General features: G+C 38.0%; 1 protein-coding gene across 2 annotated transcripts in view; it reads left to right on the top strand.

The window, feature by feature from the left end:
• SOAT1 (sterol O-acyltransferase 1) overlaps positions 1–22,844 on the top strand; it is a 64,096-nt gene that overhangs the window by 15,509 nt on the left and 25,743 nt on the right. For both annotated transcript variants that reach the window (XM_006048572.4, XM_006048573.4), the window contains exon 3: positions 12,956–13,014. In XM_006048572.4, the coding sequence (XP_006048634.2) occupies positions 12,956–13,014 (59 nt within the window). The remainder of the gene's footprint in view (positions 1–12,955; positions 13,015–22,844) is intronic.

Genomic DNA, 22,844 nt, shown 5'->3' with positions numbered 1-22,844 from the left:
CCGTGGCATGTGGGATCTTCCGGACCAGGGATCAAACTCCTGTCTTCTGCACTGGCAGGCAGATTTTTTACCACTGAGCCCCCAGTAGAGCTCTGGTTTGTCTTTTTAGTAGGAGCCATTCTAATAAGTATAGGATGATACCTCACTGTCATGTAGTAGTGTTGAGCACTTTTTTATATATCTGTTGGCCATGTGTAGATCTTCCTTGGAGAACTATCTATTCATATCCTTTGGCCATTAAAAAATGTTTTTTGTTTAATTTATTTTTTTTTGGCTACACTGGGAGTTCATTGCTGCATGTGAGTTTTGTCTAGTTGCAGCGAGCGGGGACTCCTCTTTAATTGCGGTGCCCGGCCTCTCATCGCGGTGGGTTCTCTTGTTGCAGCTTTAGAGCCCGCGGGCTTGGTAGTTGTGGCACACAGGTGCCGCATGGCATGTGGAGCCTTCCGACCTACACTGCTTTATGTTTTAAAAAAGACAGGGCACATGCATTAATTAAAAGCCTTTCTTACTGGGACTTTCCTGGTTGTCCAGTGCTGGAGACATCTCCTTCCAGTGCAGTGGTGCTTGTTTTATCCCTGGTCAGGGAGCTAGGATCCCACATGCCTGTCGGCCAGAAGCAGTATTGTAACAAATTCAATAAAGACTTTAAAAATGGTCCACATCAAAGAAAAAAGGAATCTTAAAAAAACTTAAAAAAAAAAAGCTAACCATCATCTGTTTTTCTCAAGTTTTCTTCTTCCAGTAGTAACATGAAAGATCACTGATCACAGAGCACCATAACAAATACAGTAGTGGAAAATTTGAAATACTGCAAGATTGCCAGAATATGACAGAGGCATGAAGTGATGCTGTTGGAAAAAATAGTGTTGATATCTTTGTTCAGTGTACAGTTGCTGCAACCCTTCAATCTATAAAAACCAAACCAAACCTGCGATACCTGCAAAGCACAGTAAAATGAAGTATATTTGTATTTGGGTCTTCTTTAATATCTTTCAACAATGTTTTATAGTTTTCAGTTGTAAGTTTTACGCTTTTAAGTTATTTCTGAATATTTTGTTCCTTTTGCTGCTATTGTAAGTGGAATTTTCTTAATTTCATTTTCCAATCATTTGTTGCTAATGTAAAAATGAAGCTTGTTTTTGTATATTGATACTGTATCCTTCAACCTTATTGAACTCATTTACTAGCTGAGAGTTTGTCTTGTATGCTTTATGCTATTTTCTATATACAAGATCATGCCATCTGGACGAAAGAGTTAGTTTTATTTCTTAGTTTTCAATCTACGTGCCTTTTGTTTTATTTTCTTACCTAAATGCACTTGCTAGAATTTCCAGTAAAATGCTGAATAGACTTGGCAAGAGTGCACATTGGGCATTCCTGGGTGGTTTCTGATCTTCAGGAGAAAGCTTTTAGTTTTTCCAATACTTAACATTAGCTGTTGGTTCCTGCAGGTACCGTTTATCAGGTTGAGAACATTGTCTATCTTTCTATTAATTTATAGATAATACCTATTTTTCACTGCCTTTTATTTTGCTACATTGTTCATTTGATAGCTGATTAATGAGTAAAGGTAATATGATGATAACTAGGGCTTCCAAGGTGGCTCATTGGTAAAGAATCTTCCTGCCAATGCAGGAAATGCAGGTTCAGTCCTTGGGTCTGGAAGATCCCCTGGAGGAGGAGATGGCAGCCCACTCCAGTATTCTTGCCTGGAAAATTCTATGGACAGAGGAGCCTGGCAGGCTACAGTCCATGGAGTTGCAGAGTTGGACATGACTCAGTGACTTGAGCATACATCATAATAACTACTAATAGTTTATCATATACCAGGCACTATTTTAAGTGTTTAACAAATATTAACTTGGTTAGTAGACTTCTAGTTTTATTTGATTTTAGGGTTCTTTGCGATACATACATAAATGTTTGAACAGAGAGAACAACCTGCCTTATGTAAAAATTGAGAGTCTCTTGGCAAAAATAGATGAAAAAAAGTGAATATCATTGTTATTGTGTAATTTGGCACCTTCATTCAGTTTATGCATCTAATCATAAAACTGACTGGTCTAGGTAGAGCTTTAATCAACTAAGTAGATTGAGAACACATTTTTTCCCCTTAGGGTAAAACCAAAACATGTTTGTTTTAGAAAGTGCAGATAAACAGAAGTTCATGTGTCTATGATTTTTTCCTTGGCTGTATTCCTAGAAATCGTTTTTATTTATTTTGGCTGAACTGGCCCCGTCAGGCAGCACGCAGGGTCCTAGTTCCCTGACCAGGGATTGAACCTATGCCCTCTGCAGTGAAAGCACCAAGTCTTAAGCACTGCACTGCCAGAGAAGCCTCTAGAAATTGTTTTTAGGTCAGTGGGAATAAATGCTTGTAAGATTTTTGGGCTGAGTATTGCCAAATCACCCTCCGGAAATATTGCACTCCCAGTAGCAATATGAGAGTGCTTATTTTATTTCTTCAGCCTTTCTTCAGTCATGGATGTTATGTAACCTTTTGAATAAACTCGATGGCATTTGAGAGATGACAGATTCCACTTGACTTGAAAAAAGGCTTTGTACAATGAGGCATAATTACCAGCAGCAATAAAGTTATTGAATATTAATTAGTACTTTTTATAGCTTTTAAGGTCAAAAGAGTGAGTTAACAGTCCTATGTTAAAGGAATTAAATAAATACAGTGACTAAATGGTATAGGAGACCACCTGCAGTGGGAGTAGGGGGAACATTGCTTTAAAATGAAGGGGAGTATCTCACAGAGGAAGTAGAATTTCACTTTGATCTTTGAGGAGGAGACTGGGAAGGGGCTTTTAAGAAAGCCAGGTAGAAAGGAATGGGTTTCAAAGGCATAGACTTAAGACTGTACAGTGTTGTGTGTGTGGTGTTTTGTTCGCTTTTGGAGAGGATTGTGGGGTGAGAAGGTAGTTCAGAGATGGATTTGTGCTGTTTTTATTTTTCTTTTACGGACAAGAGGACAAAATTGGAAAGGCAGAAGGAAATCAGCGGATAGGGTTTGGAGTCTTAACTATATATGCAGTCATTGACTGACTGCTTACTGGGTTGGTTCGGTTAGTGAATAGGTTGTTCAATAAAGAAAGTTCTTGGTGAAAATGAAAAATATGTCTTATTTTTACTTAAAACTGAACAAATTTCTTGGCCAACCCAGTACCTATATGGATGACTTACAGCCGTCAGACATACTTAGATTTTTTTTCCTTAGGCAAAACCAAGGAGAGCAGCTGTTGAAGCCTTCTTTCACTAAGTTCAGGAAGGTATTCGTTTATCTTCTTGCTGATGGTGCTGGCAGCTCTTCTGTCGCAGACCCCAAAGTAGATTTAGGAACTCCCTGCTTTGTGATACACCAGCTGGGAGTTTCTTAATCTATGACAAACCTTCTAACATTTCTATTAAAAGTTACCTCTCGTGATTTTAAAATAAGATTATATGATATTGTAAAAGTTTAATGGTAATAGGACCAATTCCTCTCATTGTGTATGTGGGCAACCCATACAGTTGATACAGGTGTGGTGACAAAAAATAAACCAAAGTTAGCTCTGGTTGAGTAGTGTAGTTCAGGGTTATTTCAGTTATAGGTTAGAAATCTGTTTATAGCTTAAAAATTATAGACCAGGTGAGATTGGTATGTCCATTTATTGCCTTTGCAGCTTACTGATAATATACCTTTAAGATTTCAGTCTTTTGTCCTCATGATAGATTGGGGCTGTTTCCTCTTCAGTTGTCCTTGTTGAAGAAGTAAAAACAGTTTGATTTAATTAAGAAACAAATGGCTGAACTGTGATTATTAATTTTAAAATTTTAAATAATGTATGTTCTTTTTAAAAAAAATCAAATATTGTAGAAGGTTATAAAGTAATAATTCTTCCCTTAAGTAATCTTGTTTTGCTTTTCTGTTTTTTCCTACTTGTGGAATCATATTTGGGATCTTTTCTACAATTTGCTTTTTCTAAACTTTTAAATTCAATATATGTACGTGAACTTGTCTTAAAAGTATCTGTGTAGCACTTCTGTTGCACAGTGAAAATTGCTCAGTCCAACTTTTTGCAGCCCCATGGACTGTGGCCTGCCAGGCTCCTCTGTCCATGGAATTCTCCAGGCAAGAGTACTGGAATGGGTTGCTATTCCTTTCTCCAGGGCATCTTCCTGACCAGAGATCAAACTGGGTCTCCTGCATTGCTGTTAGGTGCTTTACTGTCTGAGCTACGAAAGAACCCTGTTGCATAAATGCTTAGTAATTTGACTTGTCCCCTTTGGGTAGACATCTGGGTTGCTTGCACGAATTTAGATTATAAAAAGTACTGCAGAGAACATCCTTGAAACCATGTCCTTGCTTACTTGTACTTGTAGGATACATTCTTTAAAGTGAAATTGCAGGATCAAAGAGTTTTTTCTTTTAAAATTTAGATATTACTGTCTTTCTTAAAAATGTTATACCAGTTTATCCTGCCATCTATATTGTTTCCCTGTACTCTTGTTAATATGTCTGCTAATCTTTTTTTAAGCTTGCTAATTTGAAGGGTGGAAAATAGTGTCATATATAGCATAAATTTGTTCTTATGACTTATGAGGCAGAAAACTTTTTCCATATATGTACTATATTTTTCTTCAAAAGCCCTGTCCATTATTGTTTGCCCATTTTTGTTCCCTATCAGATGGCTGTTATTTTTCTTTTGTTTTTGTGAAGAGTTCTTTCTATGTTAAGGAAGTTCCTCCCTTTGACTATCATGCACTATGAGTATTTTTCACTGTTTATCTTTTGACTTTGCTGATAGTGTGCATGTGTAGTTTTTATGTGATCACACAGCTCTTGTATTGCTTTTAGATGTCTTACCATGCTTAGAAATCATCCAGGATTATGAAAAAGGAAAATGGATGATTTTTTTTTTTACCTTTATGGGTTTTTTTAAGATTCAAATGTTTGATCCATCTGGAATTTATTTTTAATAATAAGTGAGCTGGGATCTAATTTACAGTTTTTTGAAATGGCTACCCAATTGTTTCAACATTACTTATTAAATCTCCTTTTCTGTATAATACTTATCACCCTCATTTCTAGTTCAGATTCCATTTCTCTGCAGTAGTGTAGATGTGACTAGTAGAGAATTTTGAAAGGTTTTTTGAGGTCAGTGGAGCAGTAGAGGATTTAGATGGATTATACTTTTTTTTTTTAATCTCCCCTTTTGCTTCTAAGATTGATAAATGATTGATTCTTTCAAGGACTACTCCTAAACCCATCCGTCCTATGGACATAGAGATGGCTTTCCCATGATGGTTTTAGATTATATATATCTATGTGGAGAGCAAGGTAAAGTTGGGATGAAGGTTTCTGTGATACAGTCAATGAGAATTTTTAGAAAATAACCAGGATTTTAAAATGAGTTTGAACTTCTCTAGGAAGTAAAAACTTGCTAGTCAGTGCCTACGCATTAGCTAATTCTGTACTTTACCACAAAGATACAAAGAAACACTAGCTCAAAGAAGTGAAACTTGAAACATGGTTATTAGTCACTACCTTGTAGTCCTTAGTCATCTTTAGGAATTTAGTGACTGTAAGTAGCACTTGATTTTTTAAATTGTAACTAATGAATTTTTAAAAACCTTTACTTTGTTTTAAGCTATAGCCCATCAACAATGTTGTGGTAGTTTCAGGTGAACAGGGAAGGGATTCAGCCGTGTGTGTGTGCGTGTGTGTGTGTGTGTGTATGTATGTGTGTGTGTATGTATGTGTATATATATATGTATCCATTCTCGCCCAAGCATTCCTCCCATCCATGCTGCCACATAACATTGAGCCGAGTTCCCAGTGCCATACAGTAGGTCCTTGTTGGTTATCCATTCTGAGTATAGCAGTGTGTACGTGTCCATTCCAAACTCCCGATCTGTCCCTTCCCCTGATTGAAATTTCCCCCCGCAACCGAAAGTTTGTGAGCCTGTTTCTGTTTTGTAAGTAAGTTCATCTGTATCACATTTTAGATTCTACATACAAGTGATATCATAGGATATTTATCTTTCTGACTTAGTATGATAAGCTTTAGGTCCAGTCATGTTGCTGCAAATGGAATAATTTCATTCTTTTTTATGACTGATCAATATTTTTTTTTCCTGATCTCTATGGCTAGAGATCAGAAGATGGGTTTTACTTCAGGCTCATTTTTTTTTTTTTTTTAATTTTATTTTATTTAACTTTACAATATTGTATTGGTTTTGCCATATATCAAAATGAATCTGTCACAGGTATACATGTGTTCCCCATCCTGAACCCTCCTCCCTCCTCCCTCACCCAGGCTCATTTATTTACTGGTCATGGGACTGTGGGCAAGATGGTTGGTGTCTTTGAATCTGATTTCTTTGTTTTGAAAATAGAAATGACACCAACTGTCCTTTATTTATTTTTGGCTGTGCTGGGTCTTTGCTGCTACACGGGCTTTTCTCTAGTTGCGGTGAGCAGGGCCTGCTCTCCAGTTGCCATGCGTGGGCCTCTGTATACAGTGGCTTCTCTTGTTGCAGCTTCTGGGCTCCGGAGCACAGGCTCAGCAGCCATGGCGCATGGGCTCAGGTGCGCCTCTTCATGTGGAATCTTCCCAGATCAGAGATCAAACCATGTCTCCTGCATTGGCAGATGGATTCTTTACCACTGAGCCACCAGGGAAGCCCCTAGCTATCTTTTTATCTCACTGGGTTATTATAAAGAATATATGTGATGAGGTATGATCAATATTTTATAAATATTGAAATTTTGCAGCAAGTTTTTATTTTTTTGGCCCTACCACGTGACGTGCAGGATATCCATTCCCCAAGCAGGGGTTGAACCCAGGCCTTGTCAGTGAAAGTCCAGAATCCTAACCACTAGGCCTCCAGGGAACTCCTTGCAGCAAGTTTAACAAGGATGAGGATTTGGAAATTGGGAGACCATAGTGACTCCAGAAAAGGAGGAGTTACAGAAACAGGTTGCGGATGAATTACTAGTGAGAAAGGGAAGATAGAAAGTATAAATCACTTTTCTAGGACATTTATTAAAAAGAAAAGAATAGCATGGGTCACAAAAGATGAGGTTCGTTGGAAAGAGCTGCCATTTGTTTCCAAAGGGCATTGTTTCCAAAATTTCAGTTATTTTTAATTTTGCCATTATCTCTGTACTCTATTTACTATTATAAAGATCACTGAAAAGTCCTCCTCCTAAGCAATAAATTCTGTGAAGTCATAGGCTTGTTTCAGTTACATATTTGTTTCTAAAATGATAAGTAAACATGTACTACTGGACAAAAATTCACAGATTTGATTTTGAGTACCACTGATGACATCCATATAATTTCAGCAAAATTTTAAAGACTACATTGTCTTTGAGTGTAATGTGGGTGCTATAAACTACTCAATGTGTTGAATGACTTGAACAGTTTCTCAAAAGACATAAAAAGGATCAAGGCAATAGTTTAAAGGGTTAGTCTTGAAAAAGAGATGGGGTACCCCTTTCTCTGACACAGGAGTAGTGGAGAAGAGGATTAAAGATAGTGAACATTAAAATACAAGATATTTTAGGAGTTGGTACCTAAAATGATCAATTGAAGGTAAGGTTGCCTGGTAAGCTTGGGACTTGAAAAAGGTGGAAAATGTTTGGATATATGCTTGTGATGAATGTTACAGAAATTCATCAAGAGGCAAAGACAGATACTACATTTTTTATTGCAGGCCTGGTTAAGACTTGACAGCATCAGTTTATATAGTGGGCCTATTTTCTATATTATTTCTGCAAGGTGTGGCAATTCAGAATCAGAAAAAGCAGATAGGCAATATCTGGGATTGGGATATGGCTTGGCAGGTTCAGGAAATTGGTGGTGGTGATGAGGGAAGGATGGAAATAATGACAGAGGGTTAGTAACTCTTGGCTGGGTAAGAAAACTGGGAAAGCAAAAGAATAATTTCCATGAGAAGAAAATCTGTTTCCTTATGTTTCTTTTTAGAGCAATGAAATCTTTTCTAGAAACTGTCCAACAGACTTCTCATGTCTCATTGGCCAGAACTAGGTTATAAATTAGGCTGTCTTCCCTTTGCCTCTTTATTCTTTTCTACCCTACTTAGAGTCCATAGCGTCAGCCTCCCAGGGCACAATCAATCCAATGGCTCCCGTGCCCTCTTGTTTCTGGTAGGGTTTGGTCATGGTTGGGTTGGACAGCCCTGATAGGAGATCCAAGGGCAGAGAGTAAGGAGTGTTTTTGTAATATCAGTTTCCTTTGGGCTGGGTAACCATCACTTCTATTCAGTTCTTTCCAAAGTGTTCTCTTTGGCTTTCCTTGGCTTTTCAGGGTAGTAGCAGTTTTTGGTTGTGTGTTACTAGCCCTAAAATCTATACTATCTTTTGTTGTTTTTCTTAAATTTGTTGACACATTTATAAAAAAGTTCCTTCTAAACTCTTCTCAGTAACTATAAGTGGGTCATCTCTAACTGAGTACTCATGCCCATTCTTGAATCAGTCTCTGGCAAGGGGAATGAGACACATACCCTTGTAAGGGAAGCACCAGCCTTGTTCACCATAGTCCCATGAGATTATAAAAAGAAACTGGGCATGTATGTCAGCCAGACTTAGAGTAAATTTAGCCATCTAGAACAGAAGTTGTCATACACAACCACTTTCATTCATTTATGCCTGTAGTGCTTCTGGACCATATGGCCCCCAAAACCTAAAGTTCTCTCTGACCCATTACAGAAAAAAAATTGCTGATCCCTGATCGAGGACTATACTGTTCAGTATGGTGTGGCTGAACACTTGAACTGTTGCTAGTCTGAACTGATTTAATATTATAGTTGTAAAATACATACCACATTTCAAAGACTCACTTGCATCTGTTCTTCCTTTTTCATGTGGCTCCTAGGAAATTTTAAAGTACATATGTGGTTCACATTTATATATCTGTTGGACAGCTTTGATCTAGACAGTAACTGGTAACCTAGAAAGTAAGGAATTAAAAGCTGCCCTTTAGCAAAAGCCTCTATTAAGTACAGTAGGGCTTCCTAGGTGGTACTAGTGATAAAGAACCCACCTGCCAATGCAGGAGACGTAAGTACAGTATTGTAAAGCTGAGAGGGCTTGGCACCTAGAGGCATTTGACTCGCGGTCAAGTCCCAGAAGACCCAAGTCCTTACAAGTCTTCATGCTGTTTGCATTGCCTGAGATAATCTTTCCGAGTACCTGTTCACTGTGATTTTTCCTTATCATTTGAGACTCAAATATCAAATATTGACTTCCTCTGCAAAAGCTCACTCCACCCTCACGATTCCACAGCCCTTCAGTGTATTGTAATTATCTGTGTTTGCATATTTCTACTGAGATCCTAAAGGAGGGGGCAGTTGAAATACATGCCTAATACCCTGTATGTATTGTGTTCTCAGAGGATTTTTACATCGTGAGTAAATATATAATTGAATGAACAAATGAGTTACTAATTTAATAAGTTTGGTTATTTGTCTTTTCCTTCTGGGTAACACTGGCAATAAATTTGGCCTAGTAGTATAAGTATAGGATTTTACAGGAGTCAGATTTGGTGAACAGTCGTGAAGAAGCAACCCAGGTAGAAAGCATAACTTTCTGGAGCTGTTTAGTGTAGGCCCCATTGCTCTCATTTACATTTTAATATCAATAAAAGTATTATAATAGCACGGTACAGTAAATAATCTTTTATTTAACATAAAGATTATGTATAGTACGGTCTTTTTCTCTTTTTAAAAGGTGCTAATTTTAGGAAGGTCTTCATCAAAACTGGTTCAGATTAGATTTTTGATACCTCAGGAAGTGCGTTTTTAAATATTCAGTTCAATGTTGTAGATTCTACAAGTGTGAGGTAGTAGTAATGAAGATAAATGTCGCATGCCTGACTTCTTAGAAATCAGTAGGTTAGGGGAAAAAAAATCGAGAGTAGTGTTCTTTAAGGATTTATCTTTGGGTCTACTAGTAGGTATTAATAGTTAATGATCAGTTTACAGTGATATTAATGATTTAGACAGATATTTCAGACACTGCAAGGGACTCAGTCCTTGTTTATCACTACTCTGAGTCAACATTTTAGAAATTTAGAAGCCTTGAGTTTACTCAGGTGGTTGGTTGTCTATATATAGATCCTTAAATCATTGGATATTCGCTTTTATGGCATTATTCTTTTGATTTTTATGACATTTAAGTTTTGGTGGATAGCAGGAAAGTAATTTTCTTCTGAATGTTATATGAGGTTAATTTTAAGGTGAAAGAAAATGAATTTTAAATGTATTTTTCTCTGACTTTATATGACGTTACTATTACTTGGAGTGGGGCCTTCAGAGATTCTAGTCTAACTGGGAAAAACTTTCCCAGCTTTCCAATCTCTGACTCATCAAACCAATTTGAAATGGTGGTGATGTTATTTATGGATAGACGCATTCCTTTTGGAAGTGATGCACAGTAGTGAGAATTAATCTTTGGTGTCTTCTTCCCCATCTCCCTGTGGTCGTTAGTTGAAGGGAATAAGCTTCTGTATTCATTTATTTGTGAATCCATGGTCTGATCATAGATAGTAGAGAGCTAAATAAAAGTATTTTTTACAACTGATAGAAAAATCAAGTGGATATTTGTTTCACCTTCATATTTCTTGCCTAATAAGGTACCAATTTGAGAATACCTTCAAAATTTATCATCTTTCCACTCCCAGTGCCATTGTTTTGACTTATGGCAGTATTATTTCTTGTCAGGATTTATTGCATTTCACTTCTGTGATCCTTTCTTTCTCTCCTGCCAGAGAGTGGACTTCTCTAATATCAGATCAGTTATTCTTTTGCTTAAAATTCTTAATTTCCTCAAAGCTGTTGTGATACAGACTGTTCACAGTATGACCTCCAGCCTCCTTCCCAGTCATAAATTCCACCATTATCAACAATTAAAGGTATTACTTCACTGCCTTCTGGCTTCTTCTGTTGTTGGTATAGATGAGTCAATACTCAGCATAATTGCAGTTCTTTTGAAGGTGATATTTTCTTTTTTGTTGCTTTCGAGGGCCTTTTGTAGTTTGCTTTAAAATAAACCTTTGTGTAAAAGATAAATTAAAAAAAACTGTATTATAACAGTTTTACTATCATATATCTTTACCCAGCTTGGGATTCTTTGATCTTCCTTTGAGGACTGGCATTTTTTAACACTTCTGGAAAGTTTTCAGCCATTATTGCTTCAAGTTTTTTCTCTCATTTTAGGGCTTTTATGAGATGTATTTTGGACCTTCACATTCTCCATGCCTTTTTTTCCAAAGTGATTATTGTGAAAAGATATAAATAAATAGAGGATTAAATAAGTTTTATTTCAGTCATAAAAATAGTAGACCAATAAAATTGATGTAGAAAACTATGTAAGACATGCAGATATTAACAGTATAACAAATGAAAACAGTATGCATAATGACTCCATTTTTATAATATGTATATTTATAATATTTAATATTACTATTTGATATTTACCAAAGTAAAAGAACAGATGATATTTACCAAAATGTTAGTTACTCAAACACCATAGGGTAGTGGGTGATTTTGTTAGAGTTTTGGGGGGGCAGGGGGTTTGGATTTTTAAAATTTTTCTATAAATGGAAACAGGGAGTCTGTTCTCATTTCTCTTGTGTATTTACCTAGGAGGTGGAATTTCTGGCTCATACGGTAATAACTCAGTGTTTACTTTTTGAGGAAGTTCCAGACTTTTTCAAAAGCACTACATTCTCAGCAGCAGTGTGAGAGGGTTTTAATTTCTCCATATTGTGGTCAAAATTTTTCCTCCTCACTTAAACTGTTTTATTTGTACCAAGTAGTTCCACTCTTAGAAACTTCATTTCTACAAGTAAGTATTAACACTTCTCTCATTGCATAATGGAACAGTTGTCACCTCCAGTCCTTCTCAAAATTTTGTGCTGGTACAGCTCTTTCTAGCTTTGTTGAGATAATGGACACATACCATTGTATAAGCTTGAGGTGTACAGTGACCAGCACTTACAGCCATGCTACTGGGTGTAAAAAGCAATATTTGTGGGTTTGATTTGCATTTTCTTGATGGCAGTGATGTTGAACATCTTTTCAAATGGTATCAACCATTTGTGTATCGTTTTTGGAGACATGTCTATTCAGACACTTAAATTGGACTGTTTGTCTTTTCCATTGAGTTGTAAGAGTTGTTTACGTGTTCTGTATGCAGGTTCCTGATCAGATTTGCAAGTATTTCCCCTATTTTGTGTCTTTTAACTTTCTTGATAACATCCCTTGGAACAGAAAAGATTTTTTAAAAATTTTACTGAAATCCAACTTATCTGATTTTTCTATTGTTGCTTGTACATTTTACTAGTCATAGTTACAGGATCCATTCAGAGAATCTGCTAAGTCACTTCAGTCGTGTCCAACTCTGTGCAACCCCATAGACGGCAGCCCACCAGGCTCCCCTGTCCCTGGGATTCTCCAGGCAAGAACACCGGCGTGGGTTGCCATTTCCTTTTCCAATGCATGAAAGTGAAAAGTGAAAGTGAAGTAGCTCAGTCGTGTCCGACTCTTAGCGACCCCATGCACTGCAGCCTACCAGGCTCCTCTGCCCATGGGATTTTCCAGGCAAGAGTACTGGAGTGGGGTGCCATTGCCTTCTCTGTCAGAGAATCTAATTTCCTGTTATTGTCAGAATTGGATTTTGTAGCATCTTATGATTAATATAGTTGTAAGCATGGTATGTACCTACAGTAGTGTTTTTTTTTCAGCTTACCATTTTTATGTATAAATTTCCTTCTATTTATATTGCCTATGCTTCCATTTTAAAAGTAGTGTTATGTTTTGTGGTTTTACCAAAGTTTGTACTTGGTCATGTTTTGCTTGTATTTTAAGTTCATGATTTAAATAATGCTGATGGGTAGCTCTCCCATCTACTTAAAAATTACATTTTTTCTTTACTTAGGTCGGGTTGATTTAAAACAGTTGATATCAAAGAAGATAAAGTTGACAGCAGAGGCAGAGGTAAGTAATTCTCTCTTCCAGAAACAAAAATGTAGATTTTAGAGTAAACGGTTTTATTCGGTGCAGTTTTTAATGCTAAACTGTTTAAAGAACTATTTACTTTTCTTATCAGTTGACATTATCCTGTGATGAACAGGATATGCAGACCCTTATGGCAGAAATTGAAGAGGAACTAAAAAGCCTCTTGATGAAAGTGAAGGAGGAGAGTGAAAAAGTTGGCTTAAAGCGCAACATTCAGAAAACTAAGATCATGGCATCTGGTCCCATCACTTCATGGGAAATAGATGGGGAAACAGTGTCAGACTTTATTTTTTTGGACTCCAAAATCACTGCAGATGAAATTTAGAAGCCTTGAATTGAATTTAGAAGCCTGGTGATTGCAGCCATGAAATTAAAAGACGCTTACTCCTTGGAAGGAAGGTTATGACCAACCTAGATAGTGTACTTAAAAGCAGAGACATTACTTTGCCAACAAAGGTCCATCTAGTCAAGGCTATGGTTTTTCCAGTGGTCATGTATGGATGTGAGAGTTGGACTGTGAAGAAAGCTGAGCACCGAAGAATTGATGCTTTTGAACTGTGGTGTTGGAGAAGACTCTTGAGAGTCCCTTGGACTGCAAGGAGATCCAACCAGTCCATTCTAAAGGAGATCAGTCCTGGGTGTTCATTGGAAGGACTGATGTTGAAGCTGAAACTCCAGTACTTTGGCCACCTCATGTGAAGAGTTGACTCATTGGAAAAGACCCTAATGCTGGGAAGGATTGGGGGCAGGAGGAGAGGGGGACAACAGAGGATGAGATGGCTGGATGGCATCACTGACTCAATGGACATGGATTTGGGTAAACTCTGGGAGTTGGTGATAGACAGGGAGGCCTGCTGCTCCTGCTGAGTTGCTTCAGTTGTGTCCGACTCTGTGTGACCCCATACACGGCAGCCCACCAGGCTCCCCCGTCCCTGGGATTCTCCAGGCAAGAATACTGGAGTGGGTTGCCATTTCCTTCTCCAATGCATGAAAGTGAAAAGTGAAAGTGAAGTCGCTCAGTCATGTCTGACTCTTAGCGACCCCATGGACTGCAGCCCACCAGGCTCCTCTGTCCATGGGATTCTCCAGGCAAGAGTACTGGAGTGGGGTGCCATTGCCTTCTCCGACAGGGAGGCCTAGCGTGCTGCAACTCATGGGGTTGCAAAGAGTCGGACATGACTGAGTGACTGAACTGAACTGTGATGAACAGGAAAATAAGATCTACCATCTTGTCATTCTGCCTAAGAACCAGATGATCATTTTTTTCCTTTGCTATCATACATCTTTCACCAGTAAAACTATGTTTTAGTGAACATGATACAGTTGATGCTTGTATAAGTGCTTGTGTAGGTACTTTATGAAAGTATCTGTCATGGTTCATAGTGAATAATGGGCCTTCAATAAACATTGAATCTGAAACTAGAGATTCCCTGTTAGGGATATAGAACAAATAGAAATATCAATTCGCAAACCACATTAAGAGATTTCAGGGAATTCCTTAGTGATGCAATGGTTAGGACTCAATGCTTTTGCTGCTGTGGCCTGGGTTCAATCCCTAGTCAGGGAACTAAGATTCTGCAAGCTGCTCAGTACAACCAATAAATAAGTAAGTAAACAAACAAAGACCTTTCAGGCAAGGGAAACAGTTCTACAAGATTGAATTCACCAGCGCCTTCAGGAAATCTGGAGAACACAGAACACTTAAAAAAAATGAAGGACTTCTCTGGTGGTAGAGTGGATAAGAATCCGCCTGCCAGTGCAGAGGACATGGGTTCAGTCCCTGGTCCAGGAAGATTGCACGTGCTGCAGAGCAACGAAGCCCATGCACCTCAACTATTGAGCCCATGTGTTGCAACTACTGCAGCCTGTGAGCCTGGAGCCTCTGCTCTGCAATGACGCATAGTCCCTGCTCATGGCAACTAGAAGAAGCCTCCATATACCAACAATAACCCGGTGCAGCCAAAAATAGTCAATTAATTCATTAAAAAAAATCAACTACTATGTGTGCCTGAATGTAAGTTGGCTTCAAATGCAAGGCAGACAGACTCCCTTTCTCCCAGTAAGATTACTTCCAAAATTGATTAGCCAACCTGAATATATAAATGTCCAGTGATGTAGATGAAATAGCCCTGTTTTCATTTATTAATTAGTCACATGTGCATGCATGCATATACACATTTATATTGTTGTTTAGTTGCTAAATTGTGTCTTTGCGATCCCGTGAACTATAGCCTGCCGCCTCCTCTGTCCATAGGGTTTCCCAGTCAGGAATACTAGAGTGAGTTGCCATTCCCTACTCCAGGGGATCTTCCCAACCCAGGGATCAAACTCATGTCCTACACTGACAGGTAGATTCTTTAACACTGAGCCAGTAGGGAAGCCCCCTAAAAGAGGGTCTGCTTTATATTTGAAGTCAGCTTACATGCATGTGGGGTTCCCTGTTGGCTCAGTCAGTGAAGAATCTGCTTGTAGTTCAGGAGACCCAGGTTTGATCTCTGGATTGAGAAGGTCCCCTGGAGAAGGAAATGGCTACCCACTCAGGTATTCTTGCCTGGAAAATTCCATGGACAGAGACTGACTGGCTATAGTCCATAGGGTCACAAAAAGTCAGACATGACTGAGCAACTAACACTTTAACGTTTTTCACTTACATGCATTTATATGGAATACTTTAAACTTAGGTATTTTTATCTTATTTTGTAAAACAGTATATGTAAGATAAAACCAGATATGTAAGATAAGCAGGGCATAGCTTGAGCAGAGGTATGGAGGTAAGCAACCTAAACTGTATCTTGGAAATGACACTTGATTGACATCTGTGCCTCTGGTGGGATATGATAAGAAAATAAAATTTGGGCTAGATTGTAAGGCATTTTTTTCCTCTTCCTTCATGCCCTTATTCATGAAGCTCTTTCTGTGTGAAGTTTTCTTTAACTTCCTACCTTCACCAATCAAAATCCTATATATCCTTCAAATTCTCACTCAAATGCTGGTGCTTCTGAAGTTTTCTGAAACCCCAGCTTGAAATGTTATCCGTCCTACTTTATACGTCTAAGTTCTTAGTTTATGCCCTTAACATATACTCTATAATTGTTACACACTGCTTTGTTCTGAATGAATCGCCAAAATTCCTCTGGTGAACTTACAGGCAATTTAACTTAAGAGTGTTTTGATTGGCAGTTTGGTATCAAATGAGATTGAACATCTTGCCATTATTAAGGAATTGGAATGTTTTTGAGAGAGATGTATTAGGAATGCTTTACTGATATCAAAGTTGAAGAAACTATTGAGTTTGAAGATGAGACCACGTTGGAAGCTCCTGTAATATTTTTAATAGTGACGGGGGAACCTGGTGGGCTGCCGTCTATGGGGTCGCACAGGGTTGGACACGACTGAAGCGACTTAGCAGCAGCAGCAGCAGCAGTGACTAAACAGGGGCAGGGAGGAGAAGGGAACCCGTTTAGAAGTCCTGTTGTGTGCTAGGCCTTAAACTAGGTGTTTTATATATGTAACCTTATTTACTTAAATTCTCCCTTTCATAACAATAGTGTCTAACTGGTTATATTTTTTTGTTGTTTTCTTTTATTGATTACACTCACTAACGTGAAATGACCATTAAGATGGCTGCTGCTGCTGCTGCTGCTAAGTCGCTTCAGTCGTGTCCGACTCTGTGCCACCCAATAGACGGCAGCCCACCAGGTTCCCCCGTCCCTGGGATTCTCCAGGCAAGAATACTGGAGTGGGTTGCCATTTCCCTCTCCAATGCACGAAAGTGAAAAGTAAAAGTGAAGTCGCTCAGTTGTGTCCGACTCCTAGTGACCCCATGGACTGCAGCCCACCAGGCTCCTCCATCCATGGGATTCTCCAGGCAAGAGTACTGGAGTGGGGTGCCATTGCCTTCTCCATAAATACAGTATACCTAGTTAAATTTGAATTTCAGACAAACAACAGATAGTTTTGTTAATCATCATGCAATATTTGAGACATAACCTAGTCTCAAAGTTAGTTGTTTATCAAATTCAAATTTGTTCTTGTTGCTTAGTTGCTAAGTTGTGTCTGACTCTTTTGTAATCCCAAGGACTGTAGCCAGGCTCCTCTGTCCATGAGATTTCCCAGGCAAGAATACTGGAGTGGGTTGCTATTTCCTTCTTCAGGGGATCTTCCCAACCTAGGAATTGAACATGTAAAGATGTTAAGAAGATTGTCGAGCAAACTCTTTAGTCCTAAGGGAAGAAAAATGAGAGCGATGATGGCATTAGTGGGTTGAACTGACTGAATTTCTTAAAGTCACTTCTAGATCTAAATGCTGTCATAAAAACTTTGAAATACTCAATTAAAAAAAATCTGGTGCCAGTGGAATCATACGGCATTGTGTAACTCTCAGTCATGACCTTTTAAAAGCCTTGTAATTGTGTTGTAACAAGCCTTGAAAGATCTTGGAACAGTCCAGTTCAGTTCAGTTTAGTCACTCAGTCATATCCAACTCTTTGCAACCCCATGGACTGCAGCATGCCAGGCCTCCCTGTCCATCACCAACTCCAGGAGTTTACTCAAACTCATGTCCATTGAATTGGTGATGTCTTCCAACCGTCTCATCCTCTGTCGTCCCCTTCTCTTGCCACCTTCAATCTTTCCCAGCATCAGGGTCTTTTCGGATGCGTCAGCTCTTTGCATCAGGTGGCCAAAGTATTGAAGTTTCAGCTTCAACATTAGTCCTTCCAATGAACACTCAGGACTGATCTCCTTTAGGATGGACTGGTTGGATCTCCTTGCAGTCCAAAGGACTCTCAAGAGTCTTTTCCAACACCACAGTTCAAAAGCATCAGTTCTTCGGTGCTCAGCTTCTTTACAGTCCAACTGTCACATCCATACATGACCACTGGAAAAACCATAGCCTTGACTAGATGGACTTTTGTTGGAACTGTCCAAGGGAGATTCAAATGATTAGATTAGAACTACATTCTCTGCAGTAGTAGAGAAATTAGCTATCTTGAGTTGGTGATGGACAGGGAGGCCTGGCGTGCTGCGATTCATGGGGTCGCAAAGAGTCGGACACGACTGAGTGACTGAACTGAACAGAACATTGTGTGTGTTTTTTTTTCTTTTGGTTGCAAATAACAAAAACCTACTTTGCCTTATTTAAGTATAAGAGGAAGTATATTTGAAAGATTAATGTATGTCATACAATCCTAGGAGAAGTTGAACACTCAGACTTTGGAAAGGGTGTTTATTTTAATGGCAAGAGTTCAGCTACTTCTGAATTTTTCAGTTAATAAGGTTTCCAGTCAAACTTTCTAAGCTCATGAGTTTCAGGTTTATGAGTGAGAGAATTGAAGTTTGTTCAGAAGGGCAGGGCCATATGGCACTGCCCTAACCTAGATGTGGGGTGCCTGTTCTCACATTTGAGGACCATTTCCAGAGGAAATTGAGTACATTGAGAAGAGAAAAGAGGATATCTTTACTATTGATATTTGTAGAACTTTTATCAATGTACATGATTTTATAGGGGAAATGTTAGGTCTAATGTGAAAATTGGAAGGGATGAAAACTTACTTTCTATTTCTGCTTCTTAAAAGTATACATTTATGTTTTGCTTGTTTCTTGTATACCATTTCTAGTCTTGTTTTTCACATCAGTATTTAATGCAGCTGCCTGACCATTAAAGGAGCAGTCCATAATGAATATGACTGAAATGGAATGTCTACAGATGAGTACTCCTCTTCACACTTTGATTTGTTTGAGTAAACTAAAGAAGTTTTTGGATAGTTCCAGTTTATTGATTTGTTGGCAGACTGCTAGAAAGACAGGTCTAAGTGTTTTCTGCCTAGAAATTGATTGATCATTTGTATAAGTTGTGGTTACCTTCTACTGTAAGAGTAACACAGGATGGACCCACATAATTGTGACTTAAACAAGATAGAAGTGCATTTTCCTTTCATGGGAATGATCTGGAGGTGAGAGTTCCACAGCTGGTGTAGTAACTCCGGTTCCTTCCTCCTCCCTGCCTCACCATTTGTAGGCCATGACCCATTTTCTCATTGTCCAAGTGGCTCTAGCAATTTCATCTGAGATTCAAAGAATTGATGTAGGGCAAGGAACAGGTACCAGCTGTCTTTTAAGGAAGTTTTCTGGAGGTTTGGTCAAACCAATTTTGCTTGTATCTCATTGGCAAGAACTTAGTCTCCTGGCCACACCAAGGTGCAAAGGGAGACTGGGAAATTTATTTATTCTGGGATTTAAGTGCCCAGGTAGCAAATTAAGGGTCCTGATACTAAGGAACGGGGTGAGAAATGGTAAGATTGACTGGCAACAGTCACTGCAGCAACTGTCTATTGTAGTTCACTTTAACCCCTGGTCTTCTGATCATTTCTTACCTTCTTCTGGCTGTGTAAGTATGACTACATTCTTCTGTTTCCCTTTCTGCCTTTTCTTATTTTATTTAAATGCATAAATGTGTTAGTCTTTAGTCTACTTGAAACCTTGAGAAAGTTCATTGTTCTTTATGATTTCATCACTTATTTACAAAATGAAGAAATGTCCCTCCCATATACTGCCTTTGGGGGCGTTCAGTAATTTAGTTCTGTGAACAACACTTACTTGGTCCCTTGGTCTGTCATGTACTATGTTAGGAGCTGAGATTTTGGAGAAGTCATTTCTCATGCTAGCTGATACTACTACATATAAAATGGATAAGCAAGAGGAGCAACAACTGAATTAGATACCTTTGAAGTGTTCATTGAAAGCTATAAAGTGATGTTACTACTAGTTGGTGTATGTGATAAGAAATTATGTGATGTTAGAGCTCTATTGAAAAGATTACAGGTGATGGTTACTCTCTGTTTTGTAGTTAATGAGAATCCAAAATATCAAAATTAGTAATGTTCTGCATATCACTGATTGAGGTACTTTCTTTTCGAATATTTGTTTTCTATTTTAGTGCCAAAGAAAAATCAGTGGCATATTAGATTAAGTACTTTCTTCCAAAAGAAAAAAGAAAGCACTAAGTTTAACAGATTTTATTTTAATGTTGTGATACCATATGACAACAGGATTGTTTAAAGCACAGGAGAAATATATTTTCTTAATGTAGGTTTTTTTCTGATTGTAGAAGTAGTATAGGCTCAATGTAGAAAATTAATACGAGACAAAGTATAAAAAGGAAACACAACCCATATGCCCATCACTTGGATATACCCATCACTTGGAAATAATATTTTGGTTTATTTCCTCCCAATAATTTGTTTTCCTTCTTGTATTGTACGTGCAGATCCAAGTAGACACATGTGGGCATTTGTGTCATAGATACCCTGGCAAAATCAGCATCAATCTATATAATCAGTTTGTGTATTTTTCTTAACATCATTTTGTGGGCTTTTTTTTTGTGTGTGTTAAAATATTCTTTGAAAATGTGATTTTAAAAAATGATTTCATGATAGTCATTTGTATGGATACATCATTTGGTAACTACTGGGAATGTAGTTTTACTCCTTTCTGATTTTCTGGCATTTAATAATGGCTAATGAAGTGAAGGAGGTAGGCAATGATGATGAGAAGCAGTAAAATATACCATTTGAATAGTTAAGATGAGGGAACTACCTAAGTAGATTGAGGTTAAAAAGTGTATTTCAGGTCAGTTTAGGCTGATAATAATGTGATATCAAGAATATTAGAGTCTTACTTACGTTGGGAGATAGCCCAGGATGAATTTAATTTTAAACAAAAAGGGATTAAAATTCAGAGCTCTGATTTCATTAGTTCCTGGTTTATCTTGAACTTTGGCTTCCTTATTAAGGACTGTGTAATAGTTATACTCAAGACTTTTTTTTTTCCTTTGGAGGAGGAATTTATTATAATGCACAACTTAGGACTGTAAACTTCTGCTAAACAACACCTTTTTACTACATTATCTGCCATTTTCAGGCTATATGTACGTACATCATTGACTTTTTAGGTTTTACTTTTTTGACTTACGTTAATCATATAGAAAATATTTTATATAAAGTATGGTGGAAAGCAATGTAATGTAATGTGAACTTAGATCATAGACTGGAGTTCTGATCCTAGTTCTGTAGCCTATGAGTGGTGACCTTGGGTAAGTCACATCACTTGACTTGTTCAAGCTTAGATCTCTCATGTGTAAAATAGGCATTCTGTTGCATACTTCAGAGATTGTTTTAAGACTAGAAATAATACATAAAAGCCCCTTAGAAAGTATCTAGCATAAAGCAGTCATTTAATTAACAGTCATTGCAGACAATAATAATGATTTTTACTCCCTTCCACTTAATAGTTTCCACAAAGAAGTCAGGGCTATGTATTATTATTTTTTTTTTTAGTATCTACTTTCTGCTTTATATTAATAATAGACATTGAATAAAGTGAGCAGTTGTATGAGCAGGAGTTTTGGTGGCAGGAGTTGATTTCAAAAACTGTTAGGAAATTTGTTTATCACCTATTGTCTTGGCAGTCGCTTTGCTAAGAGCTGGCTGTACAGTGGTTAACAAATAGACATAGTTTTAAAGCCAAGTGGGGAAGGTAGACATTAAGACACCAAAAAAGAACTATATAGCATTTCAGATTGCATTAAGTGCAGTGATGGAAAAGAATAAGATACAGTAACTTGAGAGTGAATTGTCAGGGGAGACCTCTCTTGGAGAGTCAATTTAAACACTGTATTAACCTCTTCTATTGTGTTCCCGGCTTTGCCTGAAACGGTCAGGTTTCTGGTTCCATGTCACTGTGAGGTTAAAAGATTCTCTGTGCAAAGCCAGGCAGTGAATCAGAGAAACAAGTAATTCATGAACTAGTGATATGACCTTATGGAGTCAGAGTATAATTTATTTTTAAATTTCTTTTTTACTTACTAAGTTACCATTTTATTAGAAAAGAATATAATAACTCAGGAACAGCCAGGTGGGAGAGGTGCACAGGGCAAATATGGGGAAAGGACGCAGAGCTTCCATGCCCGCTGAGGGTGCCACCCTCCCGGCATTGTCATATGTTCACCAGCCCGGAAGCTCAGGAATACAATATTTTGTGCTCTGGGCTCAGAGTATATATATTTACTTGGTGTTTCTTTGTCTCAGCCTGCTTTTTTTTTCATACCTCTGTAACTGTTACTTTATCCAAAAACAACCCTACTCTTTTCTCATTTTAAGATTCAGTCAGTCCAAAGTAACCTCTGTTTGGAAGGCTTTTAATTGTAGAAGCGTTCTCCTTCTAAAGTGCAAATCTGAATGTGTTTGTAAACCTTGTGCTTATTAAAACATCATGGTTTCTAGTTGTCCTTAGGATAAAATGAAAAATCCTTAAAATGAGTGAATTCTCTGGCAGTCCAGTGGTTAGCACCTCTCACTTTCACTGCTGAAGGTGCGGGTTTGATCCCTGGTTGGGGAAACTAAGATACTACAAGCCTCGTGGGTGTGGCCAAGAATTAAATCTTAAAATGGCTTAAAGGTCTGTCATGAACGAGACCCTGTTTGCTTCTCCAGCTTCATCTGTGATCACTAGTGCATGTCTTCACTGTGTTCTAACAATAGGCTCTTTGTTTCATGGTGGTTGTTCTGGATTCTTAAAATCTTAGAGGTTGTCTTCATCAGCTGCTTGTTTTAAAAAATGAGGTTCTTTGATAGATTAGAAAAGCAAGGTGCTTAGATAGTTTCTAGTTAATGGTCTGCCTCCTTCCATTATCCTTCTGTCCATCTGTTATGCTGGGACCATCATAGTCCATGGCTGGCTGAAATGAGTGTTAATAGGGATGAGATTGAGAAGATAAACAAATTAGAAAGCCTATAATCTTCAGTCTCCTT

The sequence above is a fragment of the Bubalus bubalis genome, chromosome 5, assembly GCF_019923935.1.
Source record: "Bubalus bubalis isolate 160015118507 breed Murrah chromosome 5, NDDB_SH_1, whole genome shotgun sequence".
NCBI classification, from domain to species: Eukaryota; Metazoa; Chordata; class Mammalia; order Artiodactyla; family Bovidae; genus Bubalus; species Bubalus bubalis.
The sequence above is the reverse complement of the archived record's forward strand: the minus strand, read 5'-3'. Positions and strand labels throughout refer to the sequence as shown.